Here is a 19,673-nt window from a genome sequence, read left to right as displayed (position 1 = left end):
CTAAGGCAAACAGTCACAATATTTTCATGTTTTGAAGAGCTTCCCAGAACACATATAATATCCTCTCTGAGAAAATATCTGTTCAGGATCAGAAGTTCAGTCCTGGGCACATAAAAAAAACATCAATAAGTAGAAGTGATCATTATGTCTGAAGAAATCTGTTCAACACACAGAAATCAATGTGATCATGTGAAAACTCACCTCCTGGAAAACATGCCTCATCTCTCAAGCTCAAGTATTACACAGAGGTTCTCTGGAGCTTTAACTCTGTAGTGTTCCCTCCCCTGCATGTTGTCTCACCGCTCCTAAAACCTCCACTCCTTCTTACCGACAGTGTTCTCAGATTCCAGAAATTCTGTGAAGATGACAGATCGGCTAGCTGCTCAGACGCATGCCCACAAACGTAATGTGTCTCTCTGGTATTCACAGCTACAGTATTTAAATTAAATCACAGTCTTTGGTATTCTGGTTCCAGGTCATACACTTCCTAAACGTTTGTGAGGTTGGTGGCGATTAACCATGCCATATGCACATTATTACTCACAGTTTACTTTTTGGACTGGTCCATCCTGACAGGTAGGTTTGTAGGTAAGAGTAACATACACTGCACCTGACTTCTGAAGGGGTTAGGTCAAATCACAGTAGTTTCGTTTTTTTTTCTTTGGAAATACCTTTGGCAGCAAATGTGTTAGTGAATCATGATCCTGTTATCTGTGATCTGTGTGACCGCCCAGTTTGTAATCAGTTCATTATCTTGTTCCAGTACTATTATGTAGAAAATAGTGCGAACATACTTCAGCAAAGTAAATAATGAATGCCACAAAACGGTGCGTGATTAAAGGTTCAATGTGTAATTCCAAGCCACCTGCTCCAAAGACATTTGAAAGGCAGTATTTCACCTCTAAACTTGGTCCATACAATCTCTAATGCATATTTAGCATTCTTTATATTGTGTATTGCATTTACTCCTGTGTAATGCCTGTCTGTCAGTCGGTGGGCAAGAATACCAAAGAACACACCTGTCTTGTAATCTTCATGTGGAGCTGATCCATCTGTGTTTACTGGGGCACTAATGTTAACCGGGGCTGTCGTCCATGTAACACTATGTTAGCTTGTTTGTTGGCCTAAATCCAAAGTGGCAGGAACTAGAAGATTACACACATATTCTGTGGTCAACAGGTTGGTGGTTCGATCCCCGGCCCCTGCCAGTCAAAGTGTCCTTGGGCAAAATACTGAACCTCAAATTGCTCACGATGGCATGGTCAAGTGTGTGTGTGAATGTTTATCACTACTGAAAAGTATGTGTAGTATTGTATGGTAGCCTCTGACTCTGAATGAAGGTCTGTGAATCTGTTGTAAAGCACTTTGAGTTGTTGCAAAGATTGGAAAAGCGCTGTATGAATGTTGTCTTCGCTATCACATTTACTTCTTCTCCCTCTGGTCTGAGGGTTCACTGTCGCCTCAAGAGGAGAACGAGTGGACTGGATGAAGCGCAGGTAGTCAGTTAGACTGCTAATTTCACAACACAATAACACAATACATAGACGTCTTTGACATGACATCAGCACTGTTACCTCTACACATTCTGATTATAATGTTAGTTAATTGTTTGAATTCATTTAATTTAATTTGAATGACAAAAATTGCCACACCCTTTTACAACCATAGGGTAATGTCAGAGGTGTGCACTGGCGCTGTGTTACACAGAAAGCACTTAATACAAAACAAAACAGGCTTTACACAGAGTTAGTCCTTTAACCCTTGTGCAGTCTTAACATTCTGTATACTCCCCTTGTCCTAAGAATGAAAAATGACTCGCCTCCACTAAACCTCTTAAATAAAGCAGCTTCATTGAATTTTCAACCCAAAATCTATTTTGCATGAAGAAACAACCTGTAATTAACCACACACTTTAAAAATGTCTTAGATTGCCCCTTTTCACATTGCAAAAAGACTACATTTTATTAGTGGACAGCACACTAGGGTGGGGATGGCCTAGTGGTCTGGTGGTACGCCTTCCAAACCATTGTGCCCCTGAGCGAGGTACTTAACCCTGAGTTGCTCCAGGAGACTGTCCCTGTAGTTAGTTCACTGCAAGTCGCTCTGGATAAGAGCGTCTGCTAAATGACCTGTAATGTATTGTAACTTGTTATAATGGTTTTCTTTACTAAAGTAGAGGAATATTATTATCATTTCATTTTCTAGATAGTAATTATGTAGCCTAAGAAAGTAAAAGAAATGTGCAAACAGAAACAACAGAAGTGAAATTCTTATATACTGTACAATAACAATTTAACCGCAAAGTAGTCGTTTTTCAAGAATTTAAAACCTTAGGTCGTGAGTGGGTAATGATGCACCTTCCCAAATAAGTTGTTGTTTTTCTGAGATCAATCAGTGGCAGGAATAATCCTTTTGTTTTGTGTGTGTGTGTGTGAGTGTGTGTGTGTGTGTGTGTGTGTGTGTGTGTGTGTGTGCGTGTGTGTGTGTGTGTGTGTGTGTGTGTGTGTGTGTGTGTGTGTGTTTCTGTCTGTCTGTCTAAATCTGTGTTTTTTTGCGGTGTATAACTGACTGTGACTGTAATTTTAACTGCCGGGTCAATAATGAGCCTAAGACAACCTGTGTACCCTGGTGGTGTACAGCTCCCATGAAATTATAAACAACATCACTTTTTCTCATTTTGGGCTCACTTTAGGAAAGGTCATCAAATTTCAAGTTTTTTCTCTGCTGCTAAACAGGGGTCATTTCTTACCCTAAGACAACACAAGGGTTAAATACAGGAATGCTCTTCAGTAAAGTTCACGTCAACAATCTGTGGATTGCTTTTTTAATAAGTAAGCACAGATATATACATAATACAAAAAAAACATAATCACAATCATACATTAAGCACAGCAAGTAATATGTATATGACAGAATCCCTCATGTAACACATTACAGACAGCCACCACAATGACACAGTGCCCTGCATACCCTGTAGCACGGTAGGGTGGATATTGGGTCAGAAAGAAAAAAGAATAGAATCATTTAAAGAGGTATTTCCTTCTCAGTTGTCTTATTTCTTCATGTGCGCTTTCTGTTACACTCTAATTAAGAGGTTTTCCATCTTTTCTGTTTGTGGCTCAATCCTTTTTTCGCAGGTGGGTGTATAGCACTCCACTGACCATGAGGAGAGGGACACACAGCCACGCCAGGATGAAACAGTAGCCAAAGCGCCCTTTGCTCAGATCTCTGGATTCACTTAAGATCTCCTTTCTGTGGAAGGTGAAGATGAGGCAAGCAGCAAAGGTTGTGAAACCTGCAGGAGTAACACATTAAAACGTTTTAGTTCAAATTGTCTCATCACAGTCATACATTTCATGGTATGCATATATGGTACTATACAGGGAGCAAGGGGGAAGCCTTTGTACATTTTAAATAAAAAACGTTTTTAAAAAGTTTGCTCGAAAGGGATACGACTGGCCTTGTTCTACATTGTTCTTCTTGTCAACAAATGCCACAAAAAGATCAAAACCAACAATGCGTAAGTCCACCTCTCCGTTCCTTCTGACTTCCCTAAAATGTCTGTGGCACTCAGCCTCAAGCCCATTGGTTCCTACTGAAGATCAAAATCTTTAGAAATGGGCCACAAATATATAGTTTCAACAGAATTATTCCACTCTCTTAACAACTATAAAAACAAAAGCCACAGTAAAGTTGTCACTGTCACAGGAGATGAATAGCTTTAACAGTCCTTGAAAGTGTAAAAACATAAATAGCTGTCACGTTGTTGTTTTTTATGACAATATTTTACGTGGCTCATGTATATGAGACTGTACCTGCAAAAGCCTGACAGAAGCCTGTTAAGTAGAAGAGTCCTCCTTTGGACATGGTGAACATCTGACCGAGAAAAATCAGGAAGGAGATGGAGGAGAAGACCACAGAGAGGACCATGAGGGCCTGGACAGACTGCAGCCAGTCTGGGAGAGCAGGTCAGAGAATGAGTGTATGGCAGTTACTCACAAGTAAAATACAATGAAGAATTTGACCAGTAAATAAACAAACCAGCATGCACATACAGTATATGCAGGCCAGCACGCAGATCAAAACTTTGAAAAGATTTACCGCTTTCATTGGTAGCAGCACACAACCAGGTCTTTGTGGCATTATCATGGAAGCACTTATACCAGAGGTCTGTGATTTCTAAATCATCCCATATCCACCAGGACTGCAGAAAGAAAGAAAGAAAGAAAGAAAGAAGAAGAAAGAAAGAAAGAAGAAAGAAAGAAAGAAAGAACTCAGTTTTGGATCAGGTTTCTCAGAATGGCACTAAACCACAGTTAGTATTAGTTGATGTGCAGCATTGTTGTGTTTGTTTTATTCACATCATACAGGGAGTAACAGTGACATCTACTGTAAGAGGAGAGACAGCATGAGTTGAGGCATCAGTGTACATGTGTCTCACCTTCTCCAGAGTGGCGATAAATAGCATGGCTAAGGTCACCAAATGCAGCAGGGTCAGGAATATGAGCAGGAAGACCATGGCTGCTTGGAGATGAGAGAGTCTGGTATTCTGTGTACAAACAACCTTGTGATGTTATTATGATTATAGGATTGCGTCTGTAAAATACATTTGTGTTAAAGGAGTCATATGATGCTCATTTTCAGGTTCCTGCTTGTAGAACATGTTTATTTGCTTTAATGTTCAAACAACACATTATTTTTCTCATACTGTTCGTCTGAATATACCTGTATTCACCCTTTGTCTGAAACATTATGTTTTAGCGCCCGTTTTCGGTTCTTCTGCATCCGCACTCTCGGCATCTCTGCACCGTCAGAGAGTGATGCAGGAATGAGTCCTAACTTCCTGGTTGTGTTACAAAGATACGTCATCCCTGCACCACTCTATTGCAGGAAGCCGGGGAATGACTGTAACGGCACAGAAACTGCGCGTTCTACCTATACAGTATATGTATAGTTGTGACATCACAAGTTTACTTTTAAAGGCACCATTTCTGAGTACGGGCTGTGTGCATTTCCCTGTGGATTAAGCGCTTTGATACTTTCACAGTATTTATACAGCATCTAGACCTGCTTTATAATTTAAAAAAGGGAGATCTCACTTTACACTTTACAACATGGGACCTTTAATATTGGAAGTTCTACATAGAACCAAACAGCTCTATGGTCCATGTCATTTAAAATGGTCCACATATTTCTAAAGGCAGTGGCCAGAAACAGTGGACCCTCTGTCTCAACATCTGCACTGACAATCTCTGCCCATTTACCAGGCCACAAGCATGACAGACATACAAGGGGGGGTTCCCTCTGTGTCCAGAGCCGGTCCAGTCTCTGAAGAATACATCAGACATCAGCTCCCTGTAACCGTTGTAAACAAGCATGTAATCTGAAGCTAATCTACCAACGGTCTGACATACTTTTTTTTAAATCCTACAGTAATAAATACCGACTGTATAAAGGATGACAATCTGTCATTACACAGAAGAAACTACAAAGCACACAATAAACAATGTTAATGATGAATAATTATTATTATCTTTTTACATTTGCGAAAGATATTGCGATAATATAATTTATGGTGGATTATTTTGGCCACGATAATCGCGTAGTGAAAATCGAATATCGTGACAGCTCTAATTCAAACCAAAGAAAGCTATTGTGAAAAGGCATTTAAGTCAAATGGCAACAGCTCTGAATAAGCGTGATGAGTGACTCAAGAACAAATGGGGAATCACATTATTAAGCAAGACCTTTTTGTTTCAGTTCCCTTAGATGCAGATAAATAACTACCCACTAAAATAAATAAAGGCATAATTTACATTTTGGCCTACTTATGTACAGTATAAACTAAATAAAAGAATTGTCCTAAAACATAAATATAGTGTTAAGTGCTGTTTTTCTACTACATTATAAGTGACTAAATTAGAAAACTAATGCACAAATTAAATGCTTTTCATTTATCCAATCAAAAGTTGAGTCTAAAATATTAAAACTGTGCGTTTGGTACATTTGTTGCTGTGGCAGTAAAGAGAGACTGCTGCCTGATTCAAAAAACATTGAATGAGTTTTTAAACACAAGTTGCTGGGGTGTAGACTTTTCCTTTTCCTTTTCCTAAATTATCCTCCCTCCCAGTGCACTTTAAGGAGTTAGTATGCTACGCCTTGCACATGTTTGTCTTTCCCACCCAGCTCTGCACATAGAGGGGAACCGCTGTTGCTATTAGATTGTGGACAATTCAGAGAGGCATGTGTTTGATTACATAGTACTACAACTGGGTTACGTAATAGTTTGAGGTAACTGTCACAGACAGTAACGAAAGTAATGACCACAGAAATGGCAAACACAGTGGAACAACAGAAAAGCATCCTTATAAACGTTCAAACTATATCATTAAGGACTCTTTTGTTGGCATTTGATCACATTTGGGTGCGACCTGCATCTCATTGAGCAACAGCTACATCTTATTAGTAAATGAAAATCCAGAAAAAACATTGTTGTTTAATCCAATTTAACCCAGATGAAATTCTTACCTTTTAGCTTCAGCACCTTTGAGTCTGTGCTGTTCAGTGGTCGTCTGATGTTATCCTCCCTCTGCGCTTTTTCTGTCCTCACAGACGTTTGAGCTCTAAAACTTTGAGAGAAGGGTACAGAAGAGGAATGTGGAGTTAGATAAAGGAGGAGTTCTCAACAGCCATTTCCTCAAAAGTTTCTCTGCCCTCCCCCTCAAATCTGTCGGTCTGGACCAACTCAACACCAAAAATAACATTCTTCTAGACCTGTAAAAATATACAACATTTCCTTAGATATGGAACAAAATATGGTGAGGTAATGTATGCCTGAACCCATTATTCAGACTCTACCGAAGGACCACTAGAATCACACAGTAGAAACATATTTGTCATAACAGTGCTGGATGTGTGGGCTCGCAATGGTTACATTTTGTGTTATTAAAGCCACATTTTGTACCAGTGCTGCACATGTAATCATGCTGTTCATAAAGCTGTGCAGTTTGGGCACGGAGACCACCACAGTATTTCCAGAGTGAGGTGATTGAAAGGCAGGAAGTAAGGGCTGATTACTGCCTACTTTGTACTGTAGTGCGGAAAATCTCAGACCACCCATGACCCACCCAACACAAAGTGTTTAATACCACATTTAATCCCCAGGAAGAATATCAATTTGGATAGATATTCTGTTTCATTAAATGATACTGGTTACAATAAAAAATAAACATTATTGTCCCACCATGGAAGGAAATGTATCTCACCAAGAAGACAATATACACAGTACAAGTAAAGTAATACAATACAAATACAAAATAATACAAACTACGTCACAAATCATTAAAATGCCACATATCTGCAATGTTGCCGGTTACATGCCAGCTGGTGACCTTTGTTGCCCCCCCTCCCCCCCCTCTCGGTTTTCAGTCCGACTCCTCAACTATCCAATAAAGGTGAAAATGCTGCAAAAAATAATCTCCCATCTGGGTATATTTTAATGCTGTATGACCTTTAAATTGATTAAGTTGCATTTACAGATTTACTTTGTACACCATTACAGTTGATGTTGTAATTTGTATAATGAACACACTTTGCAAACACATTACTGGCAGCTGCAGCAACAATAGATGCCTGAAACAAACTATGAGTAATAATAATAATAATAATAATAATAAATGTTATTTATAAGCACACTTTTCATTTGCGTGAACAAAACTCAAAGTGCTACAGAGTAAAAACGATGAGCAAAATATACATTTAAAAAAGTAAAATAAAAACATTTGTTAGACAGACAAGACAACACTTTAAAATGGTTAAAGTCTAGTAAAGTCTAAAAAGATGTGTTTTTAGGCCTGTTTTAAAAGCATCCACAGTCTGTGGTGTCCTCAGATGTTCAGGGAGAGCATCTCCCATGGTTTTGAGCTGGGTCCTGGGGGGAAGGAGGAGGTTAGCCTTTACAGAACGGAGGTTTCTTGTGGAGGTTTGTGGGGTGAGCAGTTCTCTGAGGTAGGATGGAGCATTTCCGTGAATGCACTGATCAGTGTAAAGGGAGATTTTATAATCAATCCTGAGTGAGAGCGGGAGCCAGTGCAGTGATTTGAGGATGGGTGTGATGTGTTCATACTTTCGCACTCTCATCAGGATCCTAGCAGCGCTGTTCTGGATGTATTGCAGCTTGTGGAAGTTTTTGCTAGGAATCCCTTTGAGAAGTGCGTTGCAGTAGTCAAGCCTAGAGGAGACAAAGGCATGGACAAGCTTTTCAGCATCTGACAGAGAGAGTGTGGGGCGGAGTTTGGCAATATTTTTGAGGTGGTAGAAGGAGTTCTTGCATGTTTGTCTGATGTGGGCCTCAAAGGTCAGGTGAGGATCCATTTTAACACCCAGATTGGTGACTGTTGATGAGAGTGGAATGTTCTGACCGGAGAAGGTGATGCAGGTTATGGAGGAGGACTGGACCTGATGTGGGGTGCCAAGTAGAAGGGCTTCGGTTTTAGAGCTGTTTAATTGGAGGAAATTGTGCTTCATCCATGCCTCTATCTCCTCCAGGCAGGTGGTTAATGTGGATAATGGCAGAGGTGCAGAGGGGGTTGGGTTAGTTCTGATGTAGAGTTGTGTGTCATCAGCATAGCAATGGAACGATATTCCATGCCGGTTGATGACACAATCAAGGGGGGACATGTAGATGGTGAAAAGGGTGGGGCCCAGGACAAATCCTTGAGGGACACCACAGGTGACAGAGTGTGTTTGTGATTTTGACACTCCCAAGGTGACATGCTCAGTCCTCCCAGTGAGATATGAGGTGAACCAGTTTAGGGCCGAGTGAGAGAGTCCGATTGTGGAGTGAAGACGGTTGAGGAGGATGTCATGATCAACGGTATCAAACGCTGCAGTTAGATCAAGGAGGATGAGGAGAGATGGAGATCTGTCATCAGCTGTCATCAGCAGATTGTTGGTGACCCTAACCAGGGCAGTTTCTGTACTGTGGCCAGGGCGAAAACCAGACTGGAATTTTTCAAAGAGGTTATTGAAGTTGAGATGGTCCTGAATCTGAGAAGCAACTACTTTTTCCAGCACCTTGGATATAAATGGTAGGTTGGAGATGGGTCTGTAGTTGGCAAGGACATCTGGGTCTAAGGTGGGTTTTGAGGAGTGGTTTGATGACAGCAGTTTTTAAAGGGGATGGATAATGACCAGACTGGAGGGAGTGGTTTAACACTGTAGTGATGAGGGGACTTATGGCACAAATGTTAGATTTGACCAGGGCTGTGGGAAAGGGGTCCAGGGCACAGGTAGAGGGTTTCATCTTTTTGATGATGGCCTCAACCTCTTGCTGCAAGATGTCAGTGAAGCAGCAAAGAGAATGGGTAGGTCCGGGCTGGGGATTGACAGTCGGGACTGGCAGAGCAGCGGAGTTGGAGAGGAGCGAGCGGATGGTATCTACTTTTTTTCTGAAAAATGCGATGAAATTGTCACACTGCTCCTCTGTGGTGTCTTGGTGTAAGGGAGTTTGAGGATGGAGGTGATGATTTACTGTGGAAAAAAGTTGCTTGGAGTTGCCAGGGCTATTGTTGATGATGTTGGAGCAAAAAAGTGACCGTGTGTCTCTGAGGGACTTTGCGTAGGCCTTTTGGTGGTCTCGGTATGCCTGTCTGTGAACAGTGAGTCCTGAAGCCTTGAGGCGCCGCTCGAGGACACGCCCCGCTGTCTTCATCTTCCGCAGCTCGCAGGTGTACCAGGGGACTGAGCGTGAGAATGTGACTATTCTGGTTTTCCAGATCCAGGACACTGCTCAGAGATTTGTTGTAAAAGTCCAGATTCATTGACTGATGTGGTGAATAATAGTGAGTAATGAGTAAATAATGAGTAATATTTCTTAAATTAACAAATAAGCAGCGGTGGAGGAAGTATTCCGATCCATTACTGAAGTAAAAGTACCAATACCATACTGTAAAGTTCCTTATTACAAGTAACAGTCCAGCATTAGAAGTGTTACTCAAGTAAATGTATGCAAGTATCCTTAACAAAATATACTTAAAGTATCAAAAGTAAAAGTACTCAATGCAGGAAAAAAAAGGCCACTATTACTATTATAAATTATACTATGGATTACTATAAATGTTGCATAAATGTGTTAGCAGCATGTTACTGTTGTAGCCATCGATTGTGCTGATATACAGTTTTATATATGAGGGGTAGTTTAATCTATAACAACAATGCATGCATAATCACTTGGTTTTTTTATGAAAAATCTAAAAATAATTCTAACTAGAATAAAAAGTTTGTTTTCCTCTCAACTGTAGTATAGTAAAAGTACCTCACATTTATAATAGCACTTGAGTAAAAGCAATGAATTACATTCCACCACTGCCAGTAATAGAGGTATCCCATACTTGTACTCTAAATTAAGCCAAACATTAATATGAAATGGATTCTTACACACAGTAATGTTTTTTACTGAAGTTTACTAGTGTAAACTATTCTCACTGTTTCCTACAAGACTCCTTCACTGACAATCGGACAGCCCACGATCACAGCCCGGAGTTTTTTCAACAAGTAGTAAAAGAACTTCGCATCACCACCACTTATTCCAACCACAGACAAAGATACTTCAGCCTCAGCCCACATCACGTTTCGACTTTTTGTCGCTGTTTTTGAAGTTAAAGTTTCGACAAGTGTTATCTGTTTATTAAATCCCAGAGTGTGTGTGAAGTTGAGTGCATTCCTGTTTGCGTTATTACCGTTGGACAAAAACGGGCAGACGTTTACTTTCGGTGTTCGGTGTCAAAGTCGGACTTTGTCGGTAAATGACAAACAATTAAGGCTGAAATGTGATTGTAATCTACGGTTGAACGTTGTTTCCCATCGCAGGACAAATGGATCAACCAAAGGTACCGAACATATTCTACTTTTTCTTCGTTTAGTTTACCTAACCGCTAGCTAAACCATAAACTTTAGCTAAAACGTTTGACCATCAAACATTTGATGAACTTTATCGTTGTGAAGCTGGTGATGAAATTAAATAAATATCTTAACATATTTCTCCCTTTTGTCCCCCCATTAAGTTTAACTTTATGCTGAAAATATCTTAGTCCGCACTGTATCACACAACAGTATCACCATCTTGTTCCAGATCTACAAGCTATGATGTTTACACTGAGTGCATTTTCTTCTTCGTTATTTTTTCATGGCTACAAAATGTCGTACATGTCTTGTGCATCATGCAAAACTTTAGGATCTTTACTAGAATAATACAAAAAAAAACGGGTGAACATTAACGTGTAATTAAAGTGTGGTCAGTTTGCGTTTTTATTCCGTGTCAGACCATCACAGATAAACAAGGCAGAATCCGTTCAACAGAAACATGTTGGCAATGCCACCTGTCTCCACTGAGAGAAACAGCTGCTCCCCAACAATGTGCAAACAGCCACCGTCACGAGTCAGTTATCTCTCTAGAGTTGGGGAGCGTCTTCATACACATTATTTTGACAAGCATCTTTGATTACTGTATCACTCCCAGGAAAAAACACAAGGTTGATAATCACATAATCTTATCCTAAAACGTTGTTTATGTATTTTAATTGTGAACAATCAGTTTCTCTGACAGTAAGTGATCTGAAGTTTCATTGTGAGATTTTAATAATGATGCTATCCACTCAGTAAAATGACATAATGATCATTACAAGTAGTCAGAGACAGTAAGCCCTTTTTTAAGTATGACATAAGGTGGTTTGTGAGACCCTGAATGGAGCCCTGCAGGGGGCTCCAGTAGGGGACTCCGTAGTCTTGCTGGGAGACTTCAACGCACACGTGGGAAACGATGGAGACACCTGGAGAGGCGTGATTGGGAGGAAGGGCCTCCCTGATCTAAACCCGAACGGTCGTTTGTTATTGGACTTCTGTGCTAGCCATGGAATGGCCATAACAAACACCATGTTCGAACATAAGGATGCTCATAAGTGCACGTGGTACCAGAGCACCCTAGGCCAAAGGTCAATGATCGATTTCGTAATCGTATCATCTGACCTGAGGCCGCATGTTTTGGACACTCGGGTGAAGAGAGGGGCGGAGCTGTCGACTGATCACCATCTGGTGGTGAGTTGGATCAAGGGGTGGGGGAAGACTCTGGACAGACCTGGTAAACCCAAACGGGTAGTGCGGGTGAACTGGGAACGTCTGGAGGAAGCCCCTGTCCTGGGGATCTTTAACTCACACCTCCGGCGGAGCTTTTCAGCCATCCCTGTGGAGGTTGGGGGCATTGAACCTGAGTGGGCGATGTTCAAAACCTCTATTGCTGAAGCTGCGGTGATGAGCTGTGGTCTCAAGGTCTTAGGTGCCTCAAGGGGCGGTAACCCTCGAACACCGTGGTGGACCCCGGTGGTCAGGGAAGCCGTCCGACTGAAGAAGGAGTCCTTCCGGGTTATGTTATCCGGGAGGACTCCGGAAACAGTTGCAGGGTATCGAAGGACTAGAAGGGCGGCAGCTTCTGCCGTATCAGAGGCAAAGCAGCGGGTGTGGGAGAAGTTCGGAGAAGCTATGGAGAAGGACTTTCGGTCGGCACCAAGGTGCTTCTGGAAAACCATCCGGCACCTCAGGAGGGGGAAGCGAGGAACCATCCAAGCTGTGTACAGCAAGGGTGGGACCCTGCTGACTTCAACTGAGAAGGTTATCGGCCGGTGGAAGGAGCACTTTGAGGAACTCCTGAATCCGACTAACACGCCCTCTATGGTTGAGGCAGAGCTGGAAGCTGATGGGGGATCATCGTCAATTTCCCTGATGGAAGTCACTGAGGTAGTCAAACAACTCCACAGTGGCAAAGCCGCAGGGGTTGATGAGATCCGTCCAGAAATGCTGAAGGCTTTGGGTGTTGAGGGGCTGTCTTGGTTGACACGCCTCGTCAACATTGCGTGGAAGTCTGGGACAGTGCCTAGGGGTTGGCAGACCGGGGTGGTGGTTCCCCTATTTAAAAAGGGGGACCAGAGAGTGTGTGCCAACTACAGGGGTATCACACTTCTCAGCCTCCCTGGTAAAGTCTACTCCAAGGTACTGGAAAGGAGGGTTCGGCCGGTAGTCGAACCTCTGATTGAAGAGGAACAATGCGGATTCCGTCCTGGTCGTGGAACAACGGACCAACTCTTCACTCTCGCAAGGATCCTGGAGGGGGCCTGGGAGTACGCCCATCCGGTCTACATGTGTTTTGTGGATCTGGAGAAGGCATATGACCGGGTCCCCCGGGTGATACTGTGGGAGGTGCTGCGGGAGTATGGGGTGAGGGGGTCACTTTTGAGGGCCATCCAATCCCTGTACGCCCAAAGCGAGAGTTGTGTCCGAATACTCGGCAGTAAGTCGGACTCGTTTCCAGTGAATGTTGGCCTCCGCCAGGGCTGCGCTTTATCACCAATCCTGTTCGTGATTTTCATGGATAGGATATCGAGGCGTAGTCGTGGTGGAGAGGGGTTGCAGTTCGGTGACCTGAGGATCTCATCGCTGCTCTTTGCAGATGATGTGGTCCTTATGGCATCATCGGTCTGTGACCTTCAACAGTCACTGGATCGGTTCGCAGCCGAGTGTGAAGCGGTTGGGATGAGGATCAGCACCTCCAAATCTGAGGCCATGGCTCTCAGCAGGAAACCGGTGGATTGTCTACTCCGGGTAGGGAATGAGCCATTACCCCAAGTGAAGGAGTTTAAGTACCTCGGGGTCTTGTTTGCGAGTGAGGGGACAATGGAGCGAGAGATTGGCCGGAGAATCGGAGCAGCGGCGGCGGTATTACAGTCACTTTACCGCACCGTTGTGACGAAAAGAGAGCTGAGCCAGAAGGCAAAGCTCTCAATCTACCGGTCGATCTTCGTTCCTACCCTCACCTATGGTCATGAAGGCTGGGTCATGACCGAAAGAACGAGATCACGGGTACAAGCGGCCGAAATGGGTTTTCTCAGACGGGTGGCTGGCGTCTCCCTTAGAGATAGGGTGAGAAGCTCAGCCATCCGTGAGAGACTCGGAGTAGAGCCGCTGCTCCTTTACGTTGAAAGGAGCCAGTTGAGGTGGTTCGGGCATCTAGTAAGGATGCCACCTGGGCGCCTCCCTAGGGAGGTGTTCCAGGCACGTCCAGCTGGGAGGAGACCCCGGGGAAGACCCAGGACTCGGTGGAGAGATTATATCTCCTCTCTGGCCTGGGAACGCCTCGGGATCCCCCAGTCGGAGCTGGAGGATGTGGCCCGGAGAAGGGAAGATTGGGGTTCCTTACTGGAGCTGCTGCCCCCGCGACCCGATCCCGGATAAGCGGTAGACGATGGATGGATGGATGGATGGATAAGGTGGTTTGTGTGTGACAGTCTTCACACCTTCCACCGCAGACTGAAAACTCCCCTGTTTTGACTGCACCTCGGCGAATGAAGAAAACAAAATAACTGTTCTTCGTATGTTGCACTTATTTGGCTTATTTATAGCTAATAGTTGAATTTGTATTCTATTGTTTCTGTATGTTGCACTTATTTTGCACTTCAAACTGGCTTATTTGAAGACAGTGTTCACTTAAACGACTGTACCTATTTGAAGCTATTGTACTTACAAGATTCTTGCTGTTCGGAGTTGAAACATGATTGTTTGCACTTTTTGTACGTCGCTTTGGACAAAAGTGTCAGCTAAATGAACTGTAATGTAATGTAATGTGTGACCATGTCCACATGTCACCCATCTCTAGGAGGAGCTGGAGCAGATCGCCACATGGTTCATTGAGGAGGGGCTCGCTCCTGACTCCCCTAAGGAGGCTCAGCTGTATTTGCTATGGAGTTCCCTCCAGCGCACAAGAAGCCGCCTGAACAGTGTGACATGGGACCTGGACACCCAGCGCTCACAACACTTATCAGAGATGGCAGAGGTGAGTTATCACTGCTGAATTGCGAGTGACATCAGAAATTGTCAAGAAGTGCAAGAATAAGTGAAGGTCTGTGTCCGCTCTCTGTCTGTCTGGAAGGTACGCAAGTCGTTGGAGCAGATCCGAATCTTTACAGAGCACAAAGATGTTTTGGCTCAGGAGATACAAGATGAAAACGATCAACTCAAGGATCAGCTGCGACGCCTAATATCTCTTCAAGGTCGGACATTTTTACCTGTACACTACTTACAAATAAGAATAAGACAACTTTCGGATCTTTACCTGCACTTTGACAAAATCTTATAAAATCATTGTAATTTCCAATAGATTATTAGGACATATTTTGAGAATATTCTGTAGGTATTTCTGTCTCATACGCTAAAGGCTTTCTACTTATCTCTTTTTATAGTATCATTATCAATTTTCTTCAGTAACACAAGCCATGCTAGCTGTCCTATCTTGTTGCACAATTTGCTGGGTCTAACCTGTCTAACGGCAGCAACATTACAGTTTGACGATCCGGCGGGGAATCGGCTGAATCAGTGGTAACTGCTGACTGCTGGACCACACCAGTACAGCACAACTTTGACAACTTGGTTAGGAATGAGTGGACATGGGCCGGTTATATACTGCAGGGCTGATGAGGGGCAGTGGAAACAGGTGAGCAGGTGTATGAGAGAGTCTGAGGGCATCTGGTGGATGGATGGGGAATTGTTTCAAGTTTTGCAGGTTGGTTTGGTAGGTTGGTTGGCTTGGTGGTAAAAACTGTCCTTGAGTCTGGTGGTGCGTGCAGCCAGGCTCCTGATGCAGAGGCCTAGGGAAGTGGGAGTGTGGCTGAAAGGAGAGAACAGAAGGGAGACAAGACCCCAGACAACCCCAGTCCACAGATTTCAGATTTGAAAGGAAAACCAAGGAGCTGAAAGTTGATTCTAGGAAAAAAGGAGGCGAAGACACACTCCTTTGTCTACATCAATGTAGCTGAGGTGGAGCAAGTGAACAGTTTTAGCTTCATGGGAATCAGCCTCGCAAACAATCTGACACGGTTCTCACACATCTCCATTATGTTGAAAAAAAGAAAAAGAAATGGCTGAATATCTTAAGGAAACCTGAGAAGGTCACCTGCCAAGTTCTTGATCACTTTTACAGAGGAGCAAAAGAAAGCATCCTGACTGGAAACATTACAAACTGGCACGGGATGTGCACAGCCCAGGACAGGGTGGCTCTGCAAAGGGTGATTAAATCCGCCCACAACATCATTGGAACACATCTACCGAGCATCAGTGATATCGTCTGACGAGGTGCCAACAATACTAACCCCGACCACATCCTGTTCACCGTGCTGCCTTCTTGCCAGCGCTACAGAAATATCCGCTACTGTACCACCAGACTACAGAGCAGCTTCTTTCCTCAGGCTGTGAGACTCCTGAACGCATGTTTTATTTTGTAATATAAAGGCACTACAACTGCAATTTGTTGTGCAATCCTGTGTTGTACAATGACAATGAATTAACCTTGAACCGTATAAATCCTTCTTTGTCACCGTTCTCTGTTGTGATAGATTCCCAGATAAGTGAGGTGGCTAAGATGCTGTACCAGCAGGGTCTCACAGAGTTGATTCACAGCAGCCCCAGTGAGCAGGTGGCCTACCTCCTGGTAGAGAGAGCCTCCTTACTTGAGATTACTGAGAATCCAAACAATCTGACGGGTGATGGAAACACAGCCACCGCGCTTGGGACAGAAGCCCAGGCACTGAACACCATTGCACACCAGGTTATACGTTTTTTTCAGTTGTTAAAACATGTACATATACATTTATCTGTGTGCAAAGGACTAATTCTATGATTCTGTGATCTAATGTTATTCTAGTCTTCCCACAAGGGGGCGCCACGACATGGCCAGAGCCCATGGAAGAGACTCTTTGGACTCCACAAAGCTGCACAGAGCAAACATACTTTCATCCCTGTATGTCCTTTTATGTACAGTAAAGTTTCTGCGTCCCATACTAACAAACACTAAAAACTGCACTCAGCTCAGTTGCAAAATCATGGACAGGATTTGGTGCGTCCCAAGGTGCACGCTTGAATATGAGGATTTATTTTGCATGTTTTTTGTTCAGCAGCATCAACAATAACTGCAACATTTTTGTTTTGTTTTGTTCCAGTGTTATTAAGCTCTGTTACCACCTCAGGCTAGGGAACTTTGCATGCCAGAAGAAATTCAAGAAACCACACCACTGATGCATCTTGATCCAGTGCACTTCTCAAGGTCTCTTGTCTGTTCTTGCATGCATTTATGAATTTCTTGTTTGTATTAATTGGTTCTCTTCATAGTACGGCATTCACTTTAATCTTGGTCATTTGGTAAGCCACTCTTTCCCTCTCTCTCTCTTTAGGTTGAGGCCAGGCATTTGACTGGCCAGGCAAGCAGTGTGGCGAGGGAATGTTCCCGTCTGGAGCGGGACTTGGAGGAGGGCTCCCGTCGGCTGGCCATGGCCCACAACGAGATCCGGCGTATGACTGATGAGCTGGAGTCTGCTCATTTGACCCAAAGAGCTTATGGTGAGCGATATTAATCGGCTACTTACAAGCAGACTGTGAATCTGAGAGATATTTTTCATGGTAGTAACTCAGTAGCCACTATCTTAACGTTTCCTCAGTTTCTACCAATACCAGAAAATAAAACATCATAAACTTTCAGCAGAATCCTTAATAAATATTGTATTTTACATGATTTCAGAAGTAAGTTTACGATCATACAATACCCAAAGAGACTCTGAACTAAAAGAGCAGTTACCACCACCTGCCAAATGCTCCTAATTGAATAGGAAACTCTGCCAGCAGCTTTGTGTTTATTCTAACGTCTTGTGTTTTTAGAGCCTGAGCTGCAAGCAGCCCAGCAGGAGGTCGAGCAACTCAGACAGGAAGTACACAAACTGAAGAAATATGGTGAGAATAATTGTTCATGTCTGTCTGAATTATTGTTATGTTATTAAACTTCTATTGGGTGGAAAAGGGAGACAAGATCTGTGCTACAATCCCCACACATTCAGATTCATTTATTTTGAATACTCGCTTATCCAGTTCACACAGGCTGGAGATTATTCTAACATGCACTGGAGGAGAGGCAAGGACATTTTCACAAGTTTCTATTTCACAAAACCTCAAGGGTTTTATGCACCTAGTCATTATGTTCTGGGAGGAAACCCACACCAACAAGGGGTGAATGTGCAAACTCCACACAGAAACTGTCACCTGCTCCTCAGCTGATCCTCACAACAATATTTACCTTTTTTTTTGTTGAATCATAAAAGAAAGTGCTTAAACAAGTTAGACTACTCACAATTGACCAGCATTTCACAGACAAAAACCCACATATATTAATTATAATCTGATGACTTCATTATCTGACTTGATTTCAAAAGAAATGGTGGAACTGCGAAAGGCCAAAGAGCTGAATGATCGCCTGGACCTCGAGATCAGAGCCTTGAGGAGCAGGGTACGCACTCTGGATGCTGAGAAAAGCTCTCTGATACCTGCTGGAATTATGGTGAGATAACATTAAATCAAATACTGTAAGCTTACATTTACAGAGCTGGTAGGAACCAAACACTTCATTCTCCTTGATGATTTAAGTTGGTAAGTCGTTGTGTGGGCGTATATTAAAAGGAGGTAAATCATACTTTAAGAAGAGTGGGTGAGATCTGCCTGTTGTAAAGCACATTTACAATTAAGTCTGAACAAAGTGTGAACAAATCAGTGGACGGGTTCAGAGAGCATTCATTCAGTTTTAAGTGAGACTGTTTACCACAGTATTTTGTGTTCATGTGTAGACGCACATGTTTGCACTGATACGGCGGTTGATATGGATTTTCCCTGTTTGCTCATCAACCAGCTCATCAGAAACATTGTTTGAACCAGACTTCAATATCTTGCATAGCTAACATATGGGTGACAGTGCTCTGTAACTCACTTCTGTGGAAGGAAATATTTCAAAATGAAATATGCATATAAATATCAACTGTGGTTTGAGACGCATAATTGTTTGTTTTTTATTTGTGTTTTAGTTTAGTTTCTTTTTCTCAAATGTCCTACAAATGTGTGCCACTGGTATAGATAAATACACATGACATTACATCAGTGTAATAAGTTTACTGCACTGCAGAGCTAGTTTTTCAAGCTAAAAAGACCAAAATTCACTGGTTCCATTTTCTCAAATATGAAGAGTTTTGGACTGATGGGTGGACAAAGAGACATTTGAAGAGGTCAAATTGTGCTATTGGAAATTGTAATGGGCATGTTTCACTTCTTTCTGATATGTTATTCATTTAAAAAAGTATTACAAAACCACACCCATACAATACTCTATGTGTGTTTGTGTCAGGTGGTGTCTCTGCAGGAGAAGGTGGAGCGGCTGGAGTCAGCCCTGCAGCAGCAGCAGCAGCAGCTCACTGTGCAGGTTCAGGACAACAGGGCCGCAGATCCGGCTGAAGTAAGCCTCATTAACTGAAAACAAATAAGTGTTTTAGATGTTCAAAAGCTACAGTTAAGTCTGTTCAAAGTCAAGTACTTAAGTTTTAAAAACAAAGTATGCCTGAATTATCATGTCAATACAGAAGAGTTCATTGCTCAGACTGAAAGAGGTGGCAGCAAGTGAATACAGTGGGTTTGCTCTCTTTTTTTGTCGTTTGTGAGAGGGGAAAAACAATAGATCAAACCGCTTTTTGTCTGCTTTGAACTACGTGGTGATGACATCTGTAACTTTGTACTCAAGACAATCACACCCTCTTTAAACGATTCAC

The 19,673-nt window shown here is 42.8% G+C and overlaps 2 protein-coding genes across 17 annotated transcripts in view; one reads left to right on the top strand and one right to left on the bottom strand.

Moving 5' to 3' along the window:
• Window positions 1–2,790: 2,790 nt before the first annotated feature.
• Window positions 2,791–19,673, bottom strand: part of emp3a (epithelial membrane protein 3a (MAM blood group)) — an 18,163-nt gene continuing 1,280 nt past the window's right edge. The window contains exons 2-7 of one of the 5 annotated variants that reach the window (XM_029430771.1): window positions 19,225–19,377; window positions 6,529–6,629; window positions 4,442–4,549; window positions 4,102–4,204; window positions 3,816–3,956; window positions 2,791–3,295 (exon numbers count right to left, since the gene is read on the bottom strand). In XM_029430771.1, coding sequence (XP_029286631.1) covers window positions 3,120–3,295; window positions 3,816–3,956; window positions 4,102–4,204; window positions 4,442–4,519 — 498 coding nt within the window. In that variant the 5' untranslated portion in view covers window positions 4,520–4,549; window positions 6,529–6,629; window positions 19,225–19,377 and the 3' untranslated portion in view covers window positions 2,791–3,119. Of the gene's footprint in view, window positions 3,296–3,815; window positions 3,957–4,101; window positions 4,205–4,441; window positions 4,550–6,528; window positions 7,103–15,360; window positions 15,469–18,456; window positions 18,474–19,224; window positions 19,378–19,673 lie in introns of those variants that run through there. The other 4 variants (XM_029430774.1, XM_029430772.1, XM_029430773.1 and 1 more) reach the window with 4 other exon arrangements.
• The window catches only part of LOC115007796 (coiled-coil domain-containing protein 30), a 19,999-nt gene continuing 10,893 nt past the window's right edge, over window positions 10,568–19,673 (top strand). For 10 of the 12 annotated variants that reach the window (XM_029430761.1, XM_029430758.1, XM_029430760.1 and 7 more), the window contains exons 1-9: window positions 10,568–10,889; window positions 14,702–14,878; window positions 14,975–15,095; window positions 16,434–16,645; window positions 16,742–16,837; window positions 17,268–17,433; window positions 17,749–17,820; window positions 18,297–18,421; window positions 19,256–19,363. In XM_029430761.1, coding sequence (XP_029286621.1) covers window positions 10,875–10,889; window positions 14,702–14,878; window positions 14,975–15,095; window positions 16,434–16,645; window positions 16,742–16,837; window positions 17,268–17,433; window positions 17,749–17,820; window positions 18,297–18,421; window positions 19,256–19,363 — 1,092 coding nt within the window. In that variant the 5' untranslated portion in view covers window positions 10,568–10,874. Of the gene's footprint in view, window positions 10,890–14,701; window positions 14,879–14,974; window positions 15,096–15,385; window positions 16,290–16,433; window positions 16,646–16,741; window positions 16,838–17,267; window positions 17,434–17,748; window positions 17,821–18,296; window positions 18,422–19,255; window positions 19,364–19,673 lie in introns of those variants that run through there. The other 2 variants (XM_029430765.1, XM_029430764.1) reach the window with 2 other exon arrangements.

The sequence above is a fragment of the Cottoperca gobio genome, chromosome 5 (assembly GCF_900634415.1).
Source record: "Cottoperca gobio chromosome 5, fCotGob3.1, whole genome shotgun sequence".
Taxonomy (NCBI): Eukaryota; Metazoa; Chordata; class Actinopteri; order Perciformes; family Bovichtidae; genus Cottoperca; species Cottoperca gobio.
Note: the sequence above shows the minus strand (reverse complement) of the source record. Positions and strands in the feature narration are given on the sequence as shown.